The following is a 25,418-nucleotide window of genomic DNA, read 5'->3' on the forward strand; positions in this document are numbered from 1 at the left end:
TTGTGGAAAAATTGTGGGCAGCTTTCTTTGTACTAATGCGTTTCTTGAAAGATGTGGCCATTTAGTGAGTGACTCACTGGGGGCCCAAACATCTGCGCAGTGACAGCCAGCTATTGCATTAACTGAATCAAATTGATCTTCCCATAAAGTGGTGATACATACCTAAAATTAGACCTGACACAGGCGGCTGTGTGATTTATCGTCAGCTAAAATTGCTCTTTAACAGAGAGATTGATGGTAGTGGCTATGAAATACTTTTGAAAAATGAGTAAATTGGTGTATTTTTCGAAGCAAATCTCTAGTTGGGAGCACGTACTTTTGCACAAAAGCTGAAGTTCTGAATGAATGCTTGTGGGGTTTGGCTTTATGTGATGTTAGAAAACGAAAAAAAAAAAAAAATTAAGACCCACAAGCATAATAACAGTGAAAATGTGCTCTCGTCAGCATTCCACTTCGTTTTCGGCGGAACTTCAAGCTGCTGTTTAAATGCGCGGTCTCATTTATTGGTTATGGCTGATATGTTTAATTTTGGCCTCTTCTGGATGTTCCTTTTGTTGGTTTTCAAGCAGGATTTATTTGACAATCAGGAGGATATATGGTCTCACAGTGTGAGATCATGAGAGGACATGGTCTGTGTTTTTGTTAGCGTCACTTGGTCTCCTTGGAGCAGGAACACAAGATGACAGCATGCGCCCACTTTCAGTGACGTCAGCTGACCCTCATGGGACCTTTTTAAAACGCAACATGGTCAAGAATTAGTTGGATTCTGATTATTATTTGCATGTTTGCACCAGAAATCTATATTTACTTTACTACAGTTATTTGCAAAAATATGCATACTCCTTGAGCTTTGTCACACTTTTTTATGCTACAAATTTGGATGTAGTGTATTTAGATTGTATGTGATAGACAAAAGTTGTGTGTTATTTTCTTTTTCCAATTTTTACAAATAAGTCTGAAAAGTCTGGCATGCATTCATAACTCACAAAGACATTACTATCATGCTAATGATTGGTTTGATTCTAAATAGTCACATCTCTGGCCTACATGTGCATCAAATTAAAATGACCTATTCTTCAGTGAGCAGGTTTAGTCATATTTCAGTCTCCCTGTGTGGATAAAACCACAGACCTCATTAAAAAAACATTTTAAGAGTAAAACATTCTGTAGGAACGTTTTCTGTAATATTCGCGGGGATGTAGGGGAAAAGGTGTGGCCAGAAAATTACGCATAGCAATGCACAAAAACCCCCTCAGTCTGAATCGCCTGGGAAGTCTGGGAGAAAAAGTTCATATTCCAATTAGACAAAACGCAGCTAACCATAATGTTAAAGAAACACAGGAATGCCTTCAAGGAAAGAACTGGACTGAAATGACCAGAGTCTGAATGTGAGAAAGCTCTCTGAGGAGACCTGGAGACTCTGGCCGTCCATTCAGCCGAAGCATTTCTGCTAATCAGCTGCAAAAAGATCTTGTCAGGACGAGGAATGAGTGTGTGTTGCTTCAGCATTATTTCATGCTGTATTTTCTTGTATTAGGTGGAGCCCAAAAACAAGGCGCTGCGTGTGAGAACGCCACTTTGACTCATTCAGTGATTAATAAGAGCATGCATGCTCTGTAATAACATGGCAAAGTTTAAGAAGACATTCACACAGCAAGTCTTTATTTTCAATACTACTGTTGTTCTTTTTTTACTGAAATATGATGATGATGATTATGATGATGATGATGATAATAATAATAATAATAATAATAATACATTTTATTTCAAAGGCGCCTTTCTGGCACTCAAGGACACCTTACAAGAGTAAAAAATAGTGACAGAAACAAATAAAATATAACAATTAAAAATAGATAGAAATAAATAAAACAAAACAATGTATCTATTTAAAATCTATGTAAAATCAGGCAAACCAATTTTGTCATGTGGAAAAGGCAGATCTATAAAGGTGTGTTTTGAGTTCGGTTTTAAAATTTGATAATGACTTTATGTTTCTAAGGTATGGTGGTAATGATGATGATGATTATTAACTTGCCGTTCATACTAATTAAACCAGTCCGCCATGACACTTCTGTGAGAAAGCGTCCCGCATGCGCAGAAGAAAAACATCGATATCACACAGCAGGGCACCTAAGTTTACTGAAGTAAAAGTGGATGGAGTCGTTTAAGGGTCGATTTTGTTCAGTTTATTCAGCAAGGGGAGCCGATAGTATCGTCACAAGATCATAAAAAACACAAAAACAGCTAATAAAAAAGTTTTGTGGAGCACCGACTGCAAATTCTGTAGGGAAGTGTGTTCAGGTGTGTAGTCAGAACCAGGAGTGGTCTGGTCACGATGTGATGCACTTCAGTGACACAAGCTTCTTTCATAAGTTCATAATCATAATTTCCAGCCAATGTTCATGCCCTGATTGATCACATCTGGCAGAATTAAGACGCACATCTCCTGGCAATGACATTAAAGTCGTTTAAAATGCGACATACCCGCTCAGACTGCAGATGTTTTGAAAACAATCAGATACTTATCCGATTTAGCTCCACAAATGACAGTGGCTCAGATATGATTTTTTTTTTATGGGAGCGAAAAAGTCGATGAAAAAGTCGGATATGAATCGCATATAGACATATGGTCGCATTTGCCTGCTGTGTGAACGCAGCCTAATGACATGAGTTGTTGTTTGTCAGAACAAATGGATGCGCAGCGACAGATATTGTTTGATGTCTGTTCTCCTCGTCGATCTTCATGTCACCAAGTGGATCCGACACGAAGAGAGCTGACCCTCTAAGAATCCCACCTGCCACATCCCGGCGGAGCGCCGTTGATGACCAAAAATATCCCGAGTCCTACATGCGGTAAAAGCCCGACTGACTAGATCCCGCGGAGACCGAAGCACTCCACCACGCCCTCTCACTCTCTGCATCCGCCAGCAGCTCTCCAGCTCTGAACAAAACCACAAATGGCCGATTTTCGCCTGCTGACTGAGCTGATTTTTAAATTTAATCACCGCGGTCTTATTTTGGCGAGAAAGAAATGACGTATCCACACCTCTGAGTAGCCGCAGTCTTCTGTTTTGTTCCTGCCAGGTGCTGCCAAGTCAAAGTGGTGCATTTAGACTCTTAAGTTATGCTATTTTTGTACAGGCCGAATTAGGCTTTCCCAGTTGCCTACTTCTTGGTTTCTGGCATGAGGAAGTGATTAGGGTTTGGGTCAGTGTATTTCATGTTTTCCCCTCTTTGGTCACACCATTGTGCAAGCTGAACCACTGTCATCTTTTATTAACTTAAAAGCCTTCCTCCTGCCGTCGGAGATTAGAGCCCCAGAGGTTTCCATCGTGACAGTGTTGACTGGCTCCAGCCAAGTCCTGCTGTGGCGCCTTTGATGGTCAGCAGACTGTAGCCAGGACAGTTTGCTTTTCTCTCGCAGCTGAAAAGCAAAAAAAATAAAAAATTCAGTTTGTTATGGAAAAGAATTCCAGAATGCACGACCAGAAAAGTTATTTAAAGGTTCGTTGTCCGCAAAAAAAACAAAAAAACCTATGAAGTTTACCTGCTCCAAGTTTTGATGGGTTTAAAGTTGCAGATGGTTTGAAGTGCATGAACCGGATTTATCTGTGTTGCTAGAGAGAAGCTTCCGGATATTTCAGGAAACCACTGGAATCACATGAATGAATTCAGTGTGGGCAGTCGTGAAACATTTTTTTTTTGTCTCTTTAATGAGTCTTAAATGTGTTTTTTTTTTTCAACTCTTCTGTTTTGTGTGGAATTTGGCAGCTCTGACTGCTCTCTCCCTCCCTCCCACTCAACCCTGTGCTCAGTCTGAGAAATGTGTGTATCTGTGTAACACTGAGTGGCTCAGTGTGGGTCATGCTGTCAGGAGAAGAGGCTCTGTGTACATCCTCGTGTCAGGAGAGTTTTTACTGATCTTGGTTCACCTCACTGGGAAGTAGGAAACAGAGCAGGTGAGTCACAATTTGGGCGACGTCTGGGGTTAAAGGTGTAAAGGTAAAAAAAACAAGATCAATTGCTATTATTTGATGTAGTAGAATAAATCTCCATAATTAAGAGTAAAATTACTAAACCTCAGCAACTAATGCCTTTTTGCTAATATTTCTAAACTAACTCTGAAACTTGGCTTATATTAATTATTAAATATTAATTATCATATTAATATAATGCACCAGTAGCTCATATTTTTCAGTGCAGACATTAGGTGAAAGCGTCACTTGATTTCTGTGACGTTGCGTCGCGCTCGCATGCGTTTCCGCTCATTTGCGTGGGTTCATGTGTGAAGGGGACATCCCACTTGAGTGCTGAGGTGTATCCAACTTTAGCTCAGCCGTTGCACTAATCTGGTACTATTTTAATCTCTGCATTTCATGCATACACACACACAACACGGCCGCAATTAATTCCCTCTCACTCTTATTTGTCTGGAGAGATTTCAGCTAAGTAAGGGATGTACGTGTTCCTGCTCACCTCTTTTTGAGGCACATTTCATATAGTTGACAGTGTTGATTCTCTGACTCTGAGGTTAATGTTGTAATGGTCCTGACGGCCGGAGCTGAAATTCCTTACTGTCTTGTATATTCTGGTTGTTTCCGGTCAGAGATTCGACTGTCATCAGCAGCTGTCTGTTGTCTAAATCATCCCAGTCGGGTTTGACCCCTCATTGACCGGGCTCCATCATCACACAATCTGGGCTTGTTTTTTTATTTTAACCTCTAACCAAAGCATTTCTATTTTTAATTTCCAAGGCTCTAAGTGGAACATTTTAAACTGACCCCAGTTAACTAGGAATGTTAATTTTTTCCTTCTCAGTCCAGATGACAGCATTCAAATGAATGAGGTGAGCTGGGCTTTGTATGTCATGATTACTCCATAACTGAGAAACAAAATATTCTTTTCATTTTTTTTTTGTTAAAAATGTGCACATTCTTTTCTCTGGGTTTAAACTATACTAGTAGCCAACTGGACTATAATCCACAGACTAACATTTGCTTGAAGACTGCAGATTATGATAGTGCTAATCAAACAGGTTATCCGGAAGAAAAGATCACCAAACAGGCTCTGAGGTGGAACCTCAAAGGGAAGCGGAAAACATCCACAAAACAAGAGGCAGACGTCACAAAGATTGTCTACATGTGGAACCAGAATGAAACCAGGACAGAAATCTCTGGAGTTCTACCTTTTGCAGGCCATATGGGAAGAAGACGTCATAAACATGAGTTAAACAAGCATCTCATCAGTGAGTGAATGGGACAGAACAACCTGGGCAGCTCTCCAGGGCAACACAGGGCAAACAACTACGGGCAACTTGGAGTGACCTAACCTCATGGTTTTGGACCAGGGGAGGTAGCCAGAGTACCTGGCTGAGAGAATAGGCTATCTCCATGGACAGAAACCATTGGCCGGGATTTGAACTTGCACCTGTGATTTAAAAAGTGTCTTTAAAAATTCCTTAAAAAAACCCAAGCGATCACAAGAAGTGGTGCTCAGACTTCTTGTAAATATTTATTGACTTACAGTCAGACTGAATAAATCAGGATAGCTACCTCATTGACTATGATGCAAGTGTAATCCTCCCATACCCTGCTTTAAGGAAGGCGTATACCGTCGCATTGGACATGGAGAAATCATCACTGTGTATATATAATGGAGACTGTTTTTGATTTTGGAGGCTTTAAGGCTGCATTTGTTTGTATAAACTCAGTCTGCATCTATGGGAGGGAAGGAACCCAGTAACCCTTCCCTGTTTGCTTGAATTAGGCGATAGTAAAACCAGCCCAGCCTGCTGTAAGGTTTGGCCAGTCTCCCTTGATCTCCCTCTGTAGTTTGTAATTATGGGTAAAGCCAGCCTTGATGCTGCTCTTGTTGTCCGTTTCGGCCTCGGTCCGGTTCTGTGGTCTGCAGACATTAAACTCTCCCAACTGAGAACGCAGGACAGATTTGTCCCAAGAAGATGACCTCCTGTGTTTGTGTGGGGGGGGCGGTGGTGGGGGGGTGTTGTGTTGAAGTTGGTCACTCCCTTGTCAATGACATGGTCGTCATAATGACTGAACACTCCTTCTTCTACTTCCCTTTCCCCCTCTCCTCTGTTCTGGCCTCCTCCCTCTTGGCTTTGTGGTGAAACTGAGCTTTGCTTCATAAAATTTTCCATCAGCGGCAGCAAATAACAACAGGGTCAGACGAGGAGAGAGCGGCCGTCGAGGCCGGGGCAGCGGGGCTCGGTTTGGCCTGTGAGACCCTCTTCATTTAGAGAGCAGCTCGCAGTTCTATCTCAGGCTTCATCCACACTTAGCTAAGTTGTGTAAGCTGCTTTCCAACATGAGGTTATTGTTCAGAGAGCACAGTGGGAGGCTGTTTGATGCTGAGGGTGGGATGTGTAATCACCTTGGCCACCTTTCGGTGGGATGAATGGAGAGTTGAGGTGTTACTCATAAAGACTTTGAGCTCATTCGTATGCATGCTCTGAATAGTTGGGTTTTGTAACGGCATTGTGTTGAGGGGAAGTGGGTGGCGAAGCCACACTCTGCCAAGAAATGTCTACCTTCAGCGCGTTTTCTCAGGGCATTGTCTTGACCACACCCTGCTGAAAAGGAGTCTGCCGATGGTCAGATTCCTTCTCGTGCCTCCTGCTCCGTGTCTGACTGGAGAAAGTCTCGGTTCCCTCGCTGGAGAAAACGCAGCATGCTGTGTAGGCCTGTTACGTTCAGCACATTCCAGAGAAACAGAGAGGGGATTAAATAAACATTACCAAATGGCTTTAAATGAGTTTATACAGTAATTATGCATAATTGCACATAATTAAGGTTTATTAATGAGGGTTTTTACTATTTTTGTTGAAAGTAGTTTGTGTGTCCCGTTTCATTGTCAGCTGACGAGAGCCCTTGTTGCTTTGAGAGCAACAATAGTTGTATGTTTCCATTCACTCCTCTAATGTACATTACAGTTGCAGACGTGTATTTGGGTTCACCCCGCCCAAATCAGCACAGAGTCGAAAGTGTTTGGCTGTAAGCTTGAAGTCATTTTGATTGTGTCTCCACACGCTTTGCACTTTCAGAGACTGAAATTCTTGCCCGGTCTTATTTGCAAAACGGCTTAAACTCAGCTAGATTAGAGAAAGAGTGTGTGAACGGCAATTTTCAAACTTAGCTAAACCCTGCTCTTAGGTTTTCCTGTTTGGGCCTGGATTTTGTTAACACACGAGATTACTTTAATCTAAATCCTTGCCTTGCCGGTCAGGTTGTATCTTTAAGGTCGTTGTGCTTCTGTGTAGTCAGTCTCGCTCTCTTATTGTCAAATCATTTGCTGCCTCTAACCTGGTTTTCTTCCTATTTTCCCATCACCTCTGACCAGCCTCGATGTCCCTGTAAATAAAAAGTAACCCCGTAGCATTATATATACTTAATATGATACACTTCACAGTGTAAAATGAATTTTGCTGGTTTAAGGTGAAGAAGTTGACAGGATTTGAAACTTTTGTGAGGCGCTGTCTGTCAGGCTTTATGTCTGGGTTGATTCAGAGCAAAGAATCACACCGGTCTGAGCAACCGCCTCCCTCTGCCTGTAATGCCCTCTGATCCCCAGTAACTCCATCAGACTTTACTTACGGGTGTGAATGACGCATCGAACCCTGCTTGTTTTTAGTGCAACTTAAAACACAATTTTAAAGGATTTATATTAAATAAGCTACTTCGCACCCTTTGCATTTGTTGCTAAGACCGCAGTTGACAATTTCTTAATATTACTCGCAGACTGTAGAAATGTTTAATTAACCTAAACAACCTGGCTTTCAGGAGTTAAGCCCCAGCAGACACAAGAGTCACGCAAGCACGTTGTTTTCACTTTTCCCCAGCTGGTTATAATCCTGGAAAATGGATTTAAAAACCCACACAGGGATATTGTTTGGTAAGGGAAAAAAACTCTATTTCACTGTTAGCCATGTTCTGGTCTTAATTAGGAAGCAGAATTTGAAGTGAGTCATCTTATAGTGTCGTGTTACACATTGTTTTCATATCACTTTGTGCTCTCCGACTCACGAGACATCATAATATGATAAATGACACATGATAGTAGCTACCTGTGCACTAAACAGTTCACTTAATATACGTAACCTTTAAAGTAAAGTCACTTTCGCCGTGCTCTGGTTGGAGAAAAGCAAAGTGACCACAAACAAAACCTTAAGTGTGAAAGAAAACTAATTTTGCACATCACCCCGAACACACAAGTAATGTGGAATATGGTGGTGGCAGCATCGTATTTTCCTTTAGCAGGAAGCCAGAAAGCTGGTCAGAGTTGATGAGAAGATGGATGAAGCTAAACAAACAAAAAACAAAATCTGTTAGACGTTGCAGAGGCTTTAAAGCTGAGGTGGAATTTCACCTTGAAGCTGAAAAATGACCCTAAACAGAGAGCAAGAGCGACAACGGAGTGGTTTAGATCAAATCTTCCTGTTAGGATGGCCCAGTCAAATCACGTTTATTTGAACAGCACACTTCACCAACAAGGCAGTTCAAAGTGATATACATAATAAAAACATAACACAGTAATAATCAATTATTAAACAAGCAATAAACATTATATTTTGTCAAATGCCATAATCAATATCATCAATACACATGAAAATATTCATCAATATTCCATTTGTTTTGCTTCAAAAGCAACTCCAAAAAGGTGGGTTTTTATTCTGGGTTTAAAGGAACTCAGTGTTTCAGCTGTTCTGCAGTTTTCTGGTGCAGAGAGGCTAAATGTTGCTTCTCCATGTTTGATTCTGGGGAGCAGAACCAGGAGATCTGAGGCGACTGGAAGGTCGATACCATAGCAACAGATCTTTTATGTATTTTGGTGCTCAGCTGTTTAGTACTTTATAAACTAACAACAATATTTAAAAGTCGGTTCTCTAGGCTATAGGGAGCAGGAGTAAGGACTTAAGAACTGGGTGATGTGCTCTATCTTCCTGGTTTTAGAGAAAACACAAGCAGCAGCTTTTGGATCAGCTGCAGCTGAAGGATTGAATTTTTTTTAACAGCATATACGAGTTTCTGTAGATCTTGCTAGTAATCCTTGAAATGTTCTTCAGGTGATAGGAGGTCGACTTTGTAAATGTCGCTGTGTTTCTGAAAGTTCAAGTTTGAGTGGATCACTGCACCCGAATCTTGCAAATAGTCAAAGCAAAGACCGGAAGCCAATCGACAATCTATAGTAAGACTTGAAAAAATCCGTTTAAAGATGCTCTTCATCGAGTCTGACTTAATTTGAGCTATTTTGCAAATAAAGAACAGGCAGAAATTTGTTTTGCAAATGAGCTAACTACAGAGCAGGGGGAGTTTTTGGATAAGATTTGGATATTTATTTGTAAAAATATTAAAAATGTGCATTTATAAACTACTTTGAGTATTGTATTAAATAATAATAAGTTTTTGTTAGTGATGTGAAAAAGTTCAGTAGTTGTGTATATTTTTGTACTCCTGTCACTTTGTCTGCGGTATTTCACCAATCATAATTTTTTATGTCTCACTTTTCCTGACTCATGCTCTTTCATTCACTTTTCCACATCACAGTTTCTGCTCACATCAATCAGCTCAGTCGTAAATTCACCAAGTATGAACTATTGTCTGGACGCGCAAACTGATTGATTGCTTTCTGGAAGACGAGTCAGCGGGCCGTCCTACTGACACATCGGGGTGTGAAAAGTGAAATTACGGCCGTGCGGCGGGTCGTTAGGAATTGTCATGCAGCTCTCTGAGACAGCAGGAATGCCTTCAGGTCATGGCTCTGGGTGTGCGAAACAGCTGTTCTTCTGGCGTTTTGGGAATTCCTGCGCCTCCCTCTGACGATTCGCAGGCCAAGAGGTGAAAGAGAATTTACACCGTTTATCATTTAGCGGCGCGTTAACGGTCTTAGTGGTGTGTCAGTGGAGAGTCTGTGCTTTGAATGTGTGGAAAACACTTTTAAATAGATTAAGACGTTGCTATGGATCAAAGTCTCCGAATGTGGTCTCGGAGAACTAATGTATACAAGGAAATAGTTGAGTGGATCATCACGGTTTGATCTTGGGCTTGATGTGGTGGTGCTGACTTTGAGGCCTGCTTTAATCCTGACCCTATGAAGAGAGATGAAACAGGCAAAGCTGCTGGAGTTGGAGGCTCTCCATTATCCACCTCTAGTCCAAGATGAAGCGAAGTCTGCTCCACGGCTCTCCCGGGAGAGCTGTTCAGGGCCCACAGCCCTCCGTTTGGGAAGAGGGCAGAGGCTGTTCCTGCTTCCCGTAACAGAGCGGCTGTCAGCGCCTCGGGGGTGTGGGTTGATGTTTCGGAAGATATGTAAACTCAGACATGCCCATCAGGTGCGTGTGTGTGTGTGTGCGCGTGTGTGTGACTGAGTAGGTATTCACGTGAAGGTGATTAGGAGACATCCATCACATTTGGAGTAGAAAAGTAGGAATCAGTTTGGTTGAATTGTTTACAGGTGCAGTATATAACTTTTATTTAAAACTGTATGTTTTACATATTTGTTGAAACTGTCGCTATGCTGTGACAGTATAAAATGAGACAAATAATATGTGAGACATTTAGGAGCGCAGTCACAAGGTTGATGGTGCGAAGACCCGCCTCCTGGCTCCGATTGGCTCTGCTTTTCTTCAATAGCGTCTCAGGAAGGAGGTGGAGGAGCTCACAGATTACTGATCATCTGTCTCTTATTATATTGTCACGACAGAATATTTTAACAAATATGTAAAAAACATATTTCTTTATAAAAGTTACATACTGCAGCTTTAAGAAACAATTTGCACTTTTGAAAAGATTTAAGCTGAAAGCAGAACATCCTTACCACCACTGCAGTTTTTCTTTTGTAACAAACAAAATAAGTCAATCATGAATACCAAAATGTTGCTGGTTGATGTGATCCAGATATTCCCCTCCCTACAGGTGGTTCTGCGAAGGCCGTGAGCTTCAGAACTCCCCTGACATTCAAATCTGGAGGGAAGGTGACCTTCACACGCTGGTGATCGCCGAAGCCTTCGAGGACGACACGGGACGTTACACCTGCGTGGCGTCCAACAGCCTGGGAGCAGACAACACCTCCGCCGAGGTTTACATTGAAGGTCAGGCATTCAGGCTGCTGCTCTCCTGTAAATATTCTCAGCTGCTGGTGGAAGCTTTCACACATGAACCTGACATAATTATTATTGAACTGCTCTGTAACATAATCCTAAATGTCAATGGATTGCCTATAATGAGCAGGAGTTTTTTCTTTTCTTTTTTTTTTTTTAACCTTTTTTACTTTTCAGAGTTTGTGCATCAGAATGAATGCACTAAAGAAAGACAATGAAATAAGACCGGTTTGACAAATTATACATGGAATTATACATGGAATACACAGTAAATTGCTTGTGTCTTTGTGGCTTTCAATAACAGCAGAGAAGATCTTCTGCAAGTTACTTAAAGGTTCTATATAAAGTCACAAAACCAGCCTCTGCTTTTGTTTTCTTCCACTCACAGGGGCTTCATCATCGGACTCAGAGGGAGAAGGAACTGCGTCAAAGTCAAGATCAGAAGCCATGCCGCAGTACGTGTGTTTCTGCACCGCCTCTTGTGACCTCACGACCCCACGGTGAACGCCGAACCCCAGGAAGGGTCAACTGAGCCCCACAGCAGCCAGTAGTCTGCTGTCTGCTTCTCCTTATCCAGGCTTTTAAAGAGCCTTAAGCCTGACCCAGAACGTGGGACGCATTCCTCTAATAAAAGGTCCAACGGGGTTAATATGAAAAAGAATCACCGTGTCATGCCTGCCTCTGCTTACCTCCAGACTTCAACCTCTCATCTGCACTTCACTGCCTACATGAATGTTTCTTCCATTTTTTGAAGCTCAAGCTGCTTCGACCCTTTTTTAAAAACCAGAATAAAGCATCTTGACAAGAATGTATTTTTTCCAGGCCAGCAGAGCAGAACCGCTTTACTCCAAACGTTTTTGATTATTCCCCTGCCTTTCAGGGATTCTTGGCTAAATTTTGTTTACATTCCCTTCAAGTGTGCCTTCCTTCTCCGTCTCACAGAGCGCAGAAAAAGACGACTTCGATGTCCTTAACAATACGCTCATCATCGCCCAAAACCCCAGAGGTGCTTCCTCAACGTTCAGCCCTGCTCCAGTCCATGTCTCAGCCCCCACAGCGGGTAGGTCCCAAAGCAACCGCTATCGTAAACCTTCAAAGATATAAAAAATATAGATATCTTCCTCTCTCTCATATGTGTTGTCTTGTAGATGCAGAGTCCCGTGTCTGCACTGCACGGTGGTGAGGCGTCAGGCCCTCCACTGTTCACAAAGGTACGCTTGAATCAATGGAAAGTGCTCCAACCCCAAACTTTACTGTGTTTTATAAGGATTTTGTGCGATAAATAGGCCAACACAAAGTAATTACTTATAAAGTGGGAAGAACAGGAAACATTTTTTTGAAAATAAAAACCAATGAAGTGTGGCATGCATTTGTATTCCTCTGCCCTTAATCAATGAGATTTCTCTTTTAAGATTGATTTATAATGTTATTCCCTCATCAAAAACACACTTGGAGTATTGCCTTAATTCATTCATGGATGTTTGAGAAATCCTTTAATCTCTCATTCAGCTGTGCAAAAATTCCCCAGCTCCTTCAGACTAGCCAGCAGCAATTAGCAAACACCTGTTGGAACTGCACACCTGCAGAAGTCATTATGAGCTACTTCTCAGTGCAATGTTGGTAAAAACAACGGTAAAGTTCAATAGAGGAGCCATGTTGTGTCCTGAAGGTGGAGTTTTAGAAAGAGCAGGAGTTTTAAAGAGACAGAGGCCCAATTTGAAATCGCTAAGTTACAAATTGAAATTTCTTTTGATTCATATTTGATTTGTATAGCATTTTTACAAAACTGAAGGTAATTTAGTTACGTATCTGTGGCACTATGTGGATGGAAAATACATAGTACTGCCCCTTTAAATTAAACTGCAGTATAACCTTAACCATGAAAGGACTCCTCCGTGCTTATACATGGCACGTCATCCAGGCAATCCATCCACAGATGCATCCATAAATGTCCTCAGACATCCCATAATAACTGCTGTGGCTTCCACCAGTGGGGGTCCAATAAAACAGAGGCTTTTCTGGTTCAGACTCTCCAGCTCTCCGCTGTCTCCTCTCCTCCTCCTCCTCCTCCCCCCTCAGGCTGCTTGTCTTATGATAGCTGAACTGAGACGGGCTGAGGCAAAGCTTCAAACAGTCCTGCCAAGCCCACAAGGGTCAGGTCCCCTTCACTTTCATTCAGCCTGTCAGGCCCTAAATCATTTCCCACTTCATTAGTAAAGGACATTTGTTGTTCCTTCACCCCCACATTGAACTCCTTTCAAACCGCTGCCAGACTTTAATCACGACATTCCCCCGTTGGTCAGCACCCGTCCCCACTGACCCATGAGGAATATTTTTCCTGTGAACCTTCTCTTAAACGTGTCCGTGCCGAAAGCGCAGAATGAGAAGTTCCCAGGTTCATGTGAGCTCACAGAGGCTGGGGGTTTCATGTCGCAGTTTATGTATTCATCTGACTTTATAGGCGGCGAGATTGAGAGTACTCGTGTAGGAACACTTGATTTGTTTCTTCATTTTATCACAAACTCTACATTTTATGAAGATTTTATGCAACAGACCGAGGCAAGGTAATGTAGCACACAAATGTGAAGTGGGTGGAAGATGACACATGTCAACCTACAAAAAAAAAGAAAAAATTTGAAAAGTGTGGCATGCATTTTTTTTTTAATGAAGACGAGGAACTGTGTCAGAATTAATTGACTAGCCTAGAAAAAAAAAAAACTTAGAAGCTGCAGAAAATTAATACTGGATTGAGGTTGTATGTTTTGTTCAATGAACCAAAACATACTGCCAGATTTATATTCATATGATTAAATGACCCAGTCAAAGTCCTGACCATATTTCAATTGGGAAAAGTTGAAAACTGATGTTTACAGATGTTCTCCATCTAATAAGTTTCAGTCTCTAGATCTGCAAACGTATAATATAAATGTACAACACAGTTTACATATTTTTTAGTAAAACATGTATCATTTTCTTTGAACGTCAAAGCTAGGCATTGGTCTCTGTTGGTCAGTAAGATCTTAATAAAATACATTAAAAATACACGTGATGTGATAAAATGTTAAAACGTCCAAGAGGCCTGAATACGTTACAAAGCCCATCAGGATCCAGCTTTACAATGTTGGAGTTTCCTGTTTTCAAACTTTTCCTATAGCCAATTTTTATGACCCCCTTTGTTGTGTGAAATGATCTCATTCAAATTTATTGACTGTTCTGTTTGCTAGCTTCTGATTTTATTTTCCGTATAATCAGAAAAGCACTTTGTAACATCTGTTTCTAAAAAAATAGCTTTTTTAAAAAAGAAAAATCGGATCCCTATAAATCAAAGGAAATCACGACGGCAATCATTATTCTTCAGAGTTTTCCTGGATCCTGGGCAGTTTATATTTCAACAAGACAATGGCTTGAATCCTCTAGAAAACTGCCATGGCTAAAAATGGACCTTGAATCAATTTGGCTTGATTCAAAAACATGTTCGAGAAGTTATTTAAAGCCTCACTTTGATGTGGAGATGATCATATCGCCAAAGTCTAAACTGAATCCAAGAGAATTTCCTGATTCTTGAAGAACAGATGGTAATCTGAGCATGATGTGAACCTTGCAGCAGCTTTGGGAAAACGGCGAGACGTGCGTTGTTAGGAGTTTCTTACTAGAAACAAACGGTTGTCCGTAGCTATTAATGATTTCCTTCACACTTAAAACTCAGATTATGTTTAGACTTTCCTCTACACCTTATTCTCTGCAAACAACGACAGACTCCCAAATATACATTGTTCGCCTTGCGTGTCAAGCAAACGTTTAGTCCGCTGAAAACTTTCGAAAGCTTTTAAAAGAAAGTTGCTGAACCACGGAGCATCTCTGGAGAGACTTAAAAAGACTTCTCTAATCTGCTTAATCTTGACCGTTCACGTCTGAACGAACGGGGAAACAAAAGATTACAAAATTCACATCAAGCATACAGGTTCCTTCCCCAAAAAGACATATGGGTTTAATCAAGGCCTAACAAAAGCATCTGAATTTCTATATTTATGCAATGGATTAACAAAACCTTCCAATCACCTGCTTTTGCTTTGTCATTGTGGAAAATGTGTGGTGAGAATATTCCTTTTCGATCAAGCAAAGGACATGATGAGAAAAACGTGGATGGTTCTCAAAAACCTCTAGATGGACGGTAATGTCCAACAGGAGGGGAGTTATATAACAGTGGGTGGGTTTTTTTTGGTTTTGAGTGGCCTCAATTTCAAATTTTTATGAGTTTTATAGCCCTCATCCTCCCTCTTTGTCATGTTTCTCCTCTGAAACAGATGCATCTTAATGAGAGGAGATATGCTCTTCATCCTTCACTCATCGGCATCTTTCTCTTACTGCCTCTCCCTTTCCAATCTTTGACTGTGACCTCCTCCCCTGCAGCTCCTGCAGGACGTCCAGGCGTCAGAGGGCCAGGTGGTGGTTCTGGAGTGCAGGGTCCGTGGAAGCCCTCCCCTCCAGGTCCAGTGGTACCGGCAGGGGAATGAGATTCTGGACTCGCCCGATTTCAGGATTCTACAAAAAAGTGAGACGTTCCCAAGCTCGACGAAGCTCAGTAACTTTCAGACGTGTGCTGACTGATAGTTTGTTCTTTTTCCCCCCTCCTCTCCTGCGCTGACTGAACACATCAGAGCCTCGGTCTGCAGCTGAGTCAGGTACGATGCCTCAGGCCCTTGCAGCTACATTCATGTTTAACACATCCAGGTTAAATAAATAATGGACTGGCAGCTTTGTCTGGGGGCTTAATCTTGATTTCATCATGACGACATTGTATCGTTACAGTCAAAAGGGAGTCCCAGCTATTAATAACGTTAAATCACATATTTCCCACTTGTGTGACTTCTTGTTTAACGAGGTCGGTGAGTCAGAGAGACATCCCCAAACACCTGTGTGTCTGTCTGCTAGCTTGTCTTCTGCGCTCTCTGTTCGTCTGACTCATCAGTCTACCTGAGATAACTGTCGTCCTTGTCATTTCTATGTGTCACTTGGTCGTCGTCTTGTCGTATTTTTCTGACCTCATTAGAAACAAGCGTATTTATGGTGGCGGTGATTTATTTCAGAGGAGATCTGCACCTTGGTGATCGCCGAGGCTTTTCCGGAGGATGGAGGTCTGTTCTTCTGCAAGGCGTCTAACGCTTTTGGCTCTGTCAGCAGCACGGCCCAGCTGACCGTGAATCCAGGTGCGTCCAGCGCACAATCAAAGAAATGGTCAAACTTCACAAGGACGAAAACCGTAACATGAGATGGGGTGTCTAATTTTATGATTGATTCTAAACCACACCAGAACAGAGAAATTAAATGGAGCAAAAAAAAAAAAACTTAAAAAAGTAGACTTCTTTCCTTTAACTTCAGTCCCATTTTCTGGTTTAAGGTGCTGTAAAGTCATTAAAATAAAAAATTTTCAAGCTTCCATAACAGATTTCAATAGATAATAGGTTAATTTAGGTGTTTTTTTTTTTTTTTTTTAAAGAACAGCTTAACCAAGTAGGCTACATCAAAAGTCTTAAAGCTACTGAAATAGACAGTAAAACACACAGCGTTAATGTAATCCCACAGGAGCTCTTCTGGCTAGCAAGCTAAGCTAAATGCTAGTTATGATTTATCTAACACACATGCCATCTTTCTTCCGGTTCAAAAACAACTTAAAGAACATAAATGGACGATTTTCCACACAAAGGTTATGCAAGCTACAGTCCTTCATTGACTTGCAGCTTTTAAATATATTTTCAACACACCTGAATAACATAATTCAGATTATTATCAGGAATCTGTAGAACAAAAACCACTTCATCTCCTCAAAGAGAAAAATAAATTTATGATTTCTAGAGCTGTATCGTTCAGTTTCCAGAATGTGTCCAACCCCAGAAAGAGCAGTAATTTAATATTACCACAAATATACTTTCTTTAGGTTGTCGGGCCCAAAAAAAATAAAAAATTAAGTTCAATATAAACGGTACTCACAAACTGTGTCTGGGGATTCCTTCTTAAATTTTTAAGTGAGAGAAATTAATTGTATTAAATTTCTTAATTTAAGGTTTTAACTGAAGGTTGAACATCTAAAATAAAATTCAGTTATTTGAGTCATTTTTAGGAACTTTTCCATGGCCATAATGCTAAAATCCAGCTAACCTCAGTAGTTGTTTCCTGAAGATGGAGCGGGTTGGGTTTACTCATATTATCTCTGTGACCGTCTCCTCAGATGTTACTTAATTATGTTAAGTCTGTATAGAAAAAGAGAGTTAAACTAGACACAACTATTTCTGTGTATATTATCACAGACAGAGCTGTTAGTACAGTGCAGGATTCACCACACAGCGTAAAGGAAAGGCTGAATAAACAGAAATTGCATCAGCCTGACTGGACCCAGCTGTCGCCCCATATCAGACCAGCTGTGATTCACTGTGTTTGTGTTCAATTTCCACTCAGTAATGGTATGTGCTGGTCCAGAGAGAACTAAATATCAAGTTAGAAAAATAAATAAATAAAAACACTTTCCACTGTTTGCTTCCCCCAGCAGCTGAGGACTCATCAAGTAACGGCATGTCTGGCGATAGCTCAGGATTTGAGGATGCGGCCTCCTTCCCTCCTCCACCTCCTCCTCCTTCGCCACCACCCACCGAGATCAGCCTCCTGGAGTTGCCGCCTAAGGCGCTGCCTCAGCCCGGTTTAGACGCGTTCTGTATCAAAGAGCTGGAGATGTGGCCCGGTGCATCCGTTCCACCTCTGGTGCAAATTAACTCGGAGGTGGAAGACGGGGAGAAGGAGAGAGGGCTGGAACCTCTACAGAACGGCCAACACCCATCGTCACCTCCAAGCTTACCTAAAGACACCCCGCTCCCCCCGCCACCTCCTCCTCTGCTGCTGTCAGAACCAGCGGCAGCAGACATCCAGGTCACGCCCTCCAGTCAAGCCCACATCGTACCAGATTCTCCTCCGAGCCAGGGCAAGCTGTCTCCATCCCCCGGGAAAGATGGTCCCCCAATCCCTACCAAGCCAAAACCAAAACTGTGAGTACTTGTCATTCCTCGTATGACTGCCTCCCAGAGAAAGGTTGATTAGCAGGTCTGAGGGGGAAATGATGGTGTCTCTCTGCTTTGTGAAAAGGGTAAACGGGACAATCCCAGACCTTTTGGAGAAGAAAAGCATTATCTTTATGTTAGTGTCCGTAGCTGCGTTTCCATTACAAATCTGCACAAAAGTTTGTCGATATTCTAACGGTGAAAAAAAAGAACAATTTCACAATTGCTGTGTTTCCATTAAAAAAGAAAAGCAATTAAAATCACATAAGTTTGTTCACATGACAGGTCATTAAAAAAACATGGCGCCGCCATCCTCCTCCCACTTCCTGTTGTCTTCTTTGTCTTTTCCACCGGTGGTAACATCCGGCTGTTGATCACATGACTTGTGTGATGAGACAAAAGTGTTTCCATTGCAGTTTTACAAAATGCACTAACTTCAATATGGCCAATAAGCTACCAAGAACTTTGTATCTATTTTTTTTCCCCAAAATGTCTTTGTTTCCATTAAACAAATTTGTTTTCGTAATTCCAATTTGTGCAAATTTAAGGTCAGTGGAAACGCAGCTTGTGTCTGTAACAGATCTCTGTGCTTTTTCTGGATGGCTCCCATTGTATCCTTGTGACCTCGCTGTGCATGCCCGTCCCACGGTACGGCTATTGTGTTTTTGATTCCCGAGGTAGAGTGTCGCTGTCATTTTAGAAGAGCTGAGCAGCAAATGGTTTTCTTTCTGTAGTAATCAGGCCTCGTCTTAACCATCCTACCACACCTTTCCTTTTTTTATTGAAAGAATAAAGTGAAAAACTGAGGACAATAAGGAGAAAAGGAAAGACGTGAGGAAGAGAGATTTGATGTGCAACCGAACCCCACATTCAGAATAAACCATTATGTGGTTGGCCTTTTAATCCCTCGGGCTTTCCGGATGCCTCGCTGATACATGCTTGAATATTTGCAGATTGGTTCCGTTACTGGTTTGAAGTTATTCATTAAAGTAGCTACTCTGTTTGTTTTCCAGACATTACAGGATTTTTCTTTTGATTTGTTGGCAAGTGAGACACTGTTGGTTTTCTCTTCAGTACATTGTGTGATATTCTGAGTAAGTGATAAATATTGTTCTGTTCCATAAAAGATGGAAGATCAAACCTAATGACGTTAAAGGAATAGTTCAGATGTTTTTAAAGTTCAGCTCTATGAAGTTACCATCAATAATGGTTCCACAACAGATTTCATTTTGCCAGGAGTTTATAGAAGACTGAATGCATATAAAAGTAATAATTTTTCTCAGCTTGCATAACTTTTAACGTACTGAATGGATACTTGCAACCTGGATTAACTCTCTGCTTCCAGACAGTGATAGTCCTTTCTAGAATATTCTTTCCTGAAAATGTTAAAAACTAAGGCTTGAAAAAATGATTCCTTAGTAACAATGACATATCACAAACAAACATATCCTAAACTCTTCCACGCTTGAAGACATCATGACTGTGTGCTCTACTGCTGAGTCAGTGCAAAAAGGTGCCATGACTAAATGATGGGGCGACTAAGAGAGAGAAAGGGAAGCGACACCAAGTGAGAGCGCAATCGACTTTATTAAGTCTGGAACAACTCTGTTGAAACTCTGTGACGTTATTTTGAGGGAGACAAAATAACGTGGTCCATGATCAAATGATCATGGACTCATGATCATTTGATCATGAGTCCAGTGAAATTTCTTGAGATTAATGATGACACCTGGAAAAGCACAGCAATACCTGTGACCTTGATACGCAGATGACAGCCTGTTGGGAAACAAAGTAAATTCTCGTTTACTGAACTCGTATGATTAGCTATTAGCATATTCCAGGGTTTTATTTAAATTTCTACAACTCACTGCAATTTAACATTTTTTAGTACAATTTTAAAAACTGTTATTGCTAATAATTTCACCAAAAAGTGCTTTAAAAAAAAAATCTGAACTATCCCTTTAAATTTTGTCTACCACTTTTTTAAAAGCTGAAACATGTAGCTTGATCCCTTTTAGCCATGGTTGCAGGAGGAACTTTAACCTTTTATGTTGAGTTTTAACAAAAAACATAAATTTTCTACCTAAATCAGACATTTGAACCTCTGCCCAGCTGCTGCTGATGATCACTTTGCTATAAATCTCGGCTCTCGCAGTTCGGCCCGTTTGTCCCTGCATGCGCTCCAGATTGCTGCTTATGGGTGCATACATGTACTGAAAACGTTGTGACTTGATAACTCTGTGCTTCCAGAGCTGACAATATTGAGGAGAAGACTGAAAACGGCAGGTAATTATTTTGTTGTGTCTGTGATGCTGTACGCAGCATTTATCTGTGGTTATGGAGAATACGTTAGCAAAAGCACAATGGAATTATCAACTTTTGATAATTCTTTTTATTTAGCTCCGAAATGGACATTTTTAGGAACCTTTTGTGTGAATTCAGGAGGTTACATATGAGAAAGTTAGAGATTAAGAAAATGACCTCGTGCGTAGAGCTACGTTTACAGCCGCCCCATTAAACATAGGATTAATAATTCACCGGAGTTATATTATGACTGCATACTTTGGACAAGGCACAACATCTGACTTAGTTGCGTGACAAACCCTGCACAACGAAAAGTCTTATCTGTTTATTTTTTTACAGATAATAAGGCCAGGATGTTCAGGTTTTTTTCCCCCCTTATTGGCTTAAACACTTGTGTTATTTTTCCATAACAAAACGCACGAGGCGCTGAAACAATCAGCCTCCGACGTCGAAGAAATTAGCGTAGCCCCCCCATCTTCTGCCTCATTACATTGTTTCCTTGCTTAATGAAAACAGCAGCGCCGCCATTAACCAAAGGTCATGTTTCTGCAACGCTGCGCTTATGAACAGTGGCCGACTGTAACCAATTTGAAGCTTTTCAGTTCTATCAGATCCTGCTTGTTGTGCGGCACGTCGTCTGCAGGCTTCTTCTCAGTCAGCTGCTAGGGAACGCTCACTATAAACAGGATGTTTTTATCTGAGTTAGCCACACTCATCCTAAGGGCATGTATCCTTATTTTTACAACATGTATTTTGTGTGTAAGAAGGTGGGAAAGAGCACAAGTACAACAAATCAGCTTGGCTTAATGTTGGTGAAGAGTGATGATCCTACATGCAGACCACCATCCCTGGGTAGTGATGTGTAACACGATGGCTGTCCAGTACAATACGGTTTTAACAGCTTCCCACTTCCAGTTAATAAGGGCAAGAGTTATTTGTTTCAGAGAGGGAGAGGAAGTTGGGGGGTTTGGGGGGGGGGGGATGTGGTGTCTGACAGCAACACACAACCTAACAGACTAGCACTCTACTCCGGGATTTAAAAGCGCTCTGTGGCATCCCCGGCCTGTCTGTGTTACATCACAGTGGCTATTGCTTGTTTGTTGCAGGATTATGATCAGAGAGACAAAAATGTCAGCAATTTTTAGAAAGATTGTTCCACTAAAACAGTCTATAGACCAATTTCATAAATTAGACTATAATTGAAAAGTTCATTTATTTGAGTAATTTAGTTCAGCAAGTAGAAGACTTTAAATGTATTAACTAGACTGACTGTTTTTAAGGTATTTTCTGTTAAATACAATGACTTCCTGTGTAAACAGGACATTCAGTGTTAGAATATTACATCAGAACAATTAAAAAAGCTTTTTAAAGCCAGAAATGTGGGTTTAACAAAAAGCATGTGTAATCCCACCCTTAAAGGCTGTTTGACTCTAACAAATGACCCTAATTGAAAAGCACATTCTGAAGTAATGAGTATGATTCTACACTTCTTTGTGTAAAAACTAGCACCAGTGAATGAAGGGAGCTAATTCCTGCTTTTTTCACATAATCACTTTGTATTGTACCTGTGTTAGTTTAACTGCATGATGGAGCTAATGGAGCTGTCAGTGTAATAGTCTGAGGACAAAGTCAGTCACACCACTCAGAGAAACTGTAAGGGAAGATAAAACACTGATTTTAAATCTGTCGTTCATTTGGCTTACACGCTGTGGGGGACAAACAAGCCACTGCTGTTCTGGTGGGTAAACAGCGAGAGGGATGTTTGGAGAGACCAGATATTGATTTAATTTCTTGTTGTTTTGTAACATAAAAATCCCAAGGGAGAGTATCCAGTAGTCTTAAGCTTAAGCATGTTTGACTTACCATAACAGCAAACCCAACTCTGAATAGCACAAAAAAGAAGGAAAGTTCTGGAGAGGCCCACGCAAAACCTGGACATAAATCCAACTGAGACACGTAGGTGTGGTTGAAACCAGGAAACTCTCCAGATTGGATGAAAGAAAGTGTTACAACAAAATGTTGATTCAGTTTCCCCAGTGATTAAAAAAGAGACAGTACCAGCTATTACTGAAGGCTGGACTTAGAATTAGGTATTATTAGAAATGTGCTTTTTCACATGTAGCTAGGTTGGTTTGGATACTTTTTTTCAGCATCATTTGTGAAATGCGTTTTGTATTTATTGAAGTTTTCATTCTCTGAAATTAAAGTTAGTTTAATCTAAAACATATTAAAGTGGAAAAAAGTACAAATAGAAGAAAACTAGGGGTGAAAATACTTTTTGATGGCATTCATTTTAATATGAAGTTTATTCTTTTTGGACTTTTTTTTATTAATGTACCTATCCATCACTGGACAATATGGCTGGAAACATAATATGATACAAGAATTTCACATAAAACAACTAGAGATAATTATTGATGAGTTTTTTGATCTAAATATCTGAAATACTGATAAGTCTGAAAAGCTAAACCCTTTCTTCTGCCTACATCTCCCAGAATGCTGCGGGGTTGTGGATCAGAGTTCAGTGAAATTATTGAATATTGTGCCAGACATATTATTTACTGATATTCATCACAATACATATGTTGTTATTGATTTTTTGAGTGTAAAGCTTTTACTTACGAACAACTTGACTCATTAAGACAGTCCATTGATTGACTTAAAAATGGCTTCTCAGCTCGCAGTATTAACAGACAGAAAACCTGCGATTTCTTTTTCTTTTTTTTCTTTTTTTTTTTTTGGCTCGAGTAATGTTGAGGGTTATGGAGCAAGCTTGAGAGGAAGGGACGTGCTGCGGGAGACCTGGATGAAAACAGACCTGCTGACTTTTTTTATTTTTATTTTTTTGGTGGGCTGTAGAACAGATATCGGCGCAGGAATGGAGTGAAAGCTGAACTCATACTTCCCAGGGAGAGACTCAGATTCTCTGCTTGGATAAGAGCTAAGGCACAAGTCTGGAGAGAAACCAATGACTTTACCACATGTTGGGAAAGACAGGAGTTTCTCATTGACTGCCTTCCCCTCCCCCACCCCCCAGATCATTTCAGTGTTTCTAAGCATAGCCAATAATAATGTTTTAAGGTGTGTGCGTTAGTCCGAAATGACACCTTGATTCATTCATTGATTCACAAATTCACAGGCTGCTGATTGCAGGATAAAATGAACAAGCAACACTTTTCTATAGAGACAGTGCTTTCTTCTCAGAAACTGCTGCAGGGTTTAAGCACACAAAGGAGAAGAATGTTTTCTTAACCTAACCCTGCTGCTGGGAGCTTGTGTGTTTTGTCATCCAACCAGAAGTTATCTTGTTGTTGGAGGCCAGTTTAATTGTGTGAGCTTGGCAGGAAAACAGGAGAGCATTGCTACTGAATGAAACAGCTTTCGAGCATTGTGAGGCAAAGACGCGGCCACGGAGACGGCACTCTGGAGATTTATGACCCTGTTGGATAAGCTGAGCTGTGTTTTCATGATGCAAGACATCAGATTGCTTTTATTTTGCTCAGCGTTCACCTGAACACTCACCTCATGAACATAAAGTCGCATTACGACAGGCAGATAACACCTGGAGCTGGTCGCTCCGATTCACATGTGAGCACATGTTTGTGTTTCAGGATGAGGAATCGACACCGACCTTGATCACAGCTCCTGTTAGTAAGATTTCACTGCAGTGTTTTTATTATTATTAACATTCTGCTGTGATGGTGTACTGCTGCCGTTACAATACCAATATTGATCGTTTGCAATAATCTTGGCTAGAGTTATAGGATTATTTGATATTGTTTTCAACGTGAAGCAAAAGATGTTCCATTATTTCTTCTGTTAACTTTATTATAGAAAGAAAAATCTTGGCTTTAACACTTGATCAACTTTGAGGTTGTCCTGCTTGTTGCTTCAATAAGATCCTAATAAAAGCAACAGCTGGGATTTTCTAGTTTCTGAGCTTTCAGAATATTCTTGAGCTAAAGTCAAAAGCTGTTTCACATTTTGTCAAGTTACCACCACGAGCATTAATGTATTGTAATGAGATTTTATAAGATGTACCAACACAAAGTTGTGCAGAATTGTGGAAGGTAACTTGGTTTCCACATTTTAAAAACATAAGTCTTAGAGCTGAAGTTCTGATTTGTGTTCTTTCTTTGCTCTGAGAACACCTCACAATTTTTATGGTCTGATAAGTTCTGATAAGTTTGTGTCGGCTTATCACATGAAATCCAAATGAAATTCATTTTAGTTTGTGGATTTAATGTGACAAAACCTTGCAGATATTTGAACCCGGTAAATATTACTACTCTGTTAAATGATAGAACATGTAAAAACTTTACACTCTGAATAAAAGGAAGCATTTGACAAATTAGGAGGTATACAACTGGAGCAAAACGATAAAGGTGCAGCCAGCAAAACGCTGCCTGAGCATTATATTATAGGTTGGTACGTTCTAACGTCTGGGTGGGCGTCTCTGTGGGCCCAAGAATCAGAGGCAACAATTATCCATTCCTCTGCTTAATCTCTCTTTCATCAGAGCAGGAATCAACACTGACAGTCGAAATGATTCTCTTGCACGGATTTCGCTCCACAAAGTGCTTTTTGTGTCCGCGCTGAAGTCTCACTAGCGGCGTAGCTGTGGGTTTGTTTTTGACGCAGCACCGCAGTGTGTTCTCTTTTAGCCTGCATGATGAAAAACAGGCACTCTTTAGCACTTAGCAGAACCTCAATTTAGCCTTTTTTTTTCATTTGCTGCACTTATCCTGGTGTTCCGGCAATCATTCAGGTCTTTTTTTTTTCTTGCTCTTTGGCTGCATGGATACTGAGGTAATGACTGATTGTAATCTACAGAACTTGGGTGGCTTACATGAAACCAGACATGGGGGGAGGAAGTTAACTCAAACAGGCGAATGTATACAGTTTTGCAGCCCCTGAACCTGATTTATAAATAGTTTGGAGATGATATTTAAAGA

The 25,418-nt window shown here is 40.8% G+C and overlaps 1 protein-coding gene across 6 annotated transcripts in view; it reads left to right on the forward strand.

Annotated features, from left to right (window-relative positions):
- The window catches only part of palld (palladin, cytoskeletal associated protein), a 67,821-nt gene that overhangs the window by 14,582 nt on the left and 27,821 nt on the right, over positions 1-25,418 (forward strand). For 3 of the 6 annotated variants that reach the window (XM_008407508.3, XM_008407512.3, XM_008407511.3), the window contains exons 3-11: positions 10,929-11,104; positions 11,502-11,568; positions 12,056-12,173; positions 12,262-12,324; positions 15,524-15,665; positions 15,772-15,795; positions 16,201-16,320; positions 17,655-18,147; positions 20,410-20,445. In XM_008407508.3, the coding sequence (XP_008405730.2) occupies positions 10,929-11,104; positions 11,502-11,568; positions 12,056-12,173; positions 12,262-12,324; positions 15,524-15,665; positions 15,772-15,795; positions 16,201-16,320; positions 17,655-18,147; positions 20,410-20,445 (1,239 nt within the window). Of the gene's footprint in view, positions 1-3,863; positions 3,960-10,928; positions 11,105-11,501; positions 11,569-12,055; positions 12,174-12,261; positions 12,325-15,523; positions 15,666-15,771; positions 15,796-16,200; positions 16,321-17,654; positions 18,148-20,409; positions 20,446-25,418 lie in introns of those variants that run through there. The other 3 variants (XM_081606576.1, XM_008407509.3, XM_008407510.3) reach the window with 3 other exon arrangements.

Source organism: Poecilia reticulata, chromosome 4 (genome assembly GCF_904066995.2).
Source record: "Poecilia reticulata chromosome 4, P_reticulata-male-v2, whole genome shotgun sequence".
Taxonomy (NCBI): domain Eukaryota; kingdom Metazoa; phylum Chordata; class Actinopteri; order Cyprinodontiformes; family Poeciliidae; genus Poecilia; species Poecilia reticulata.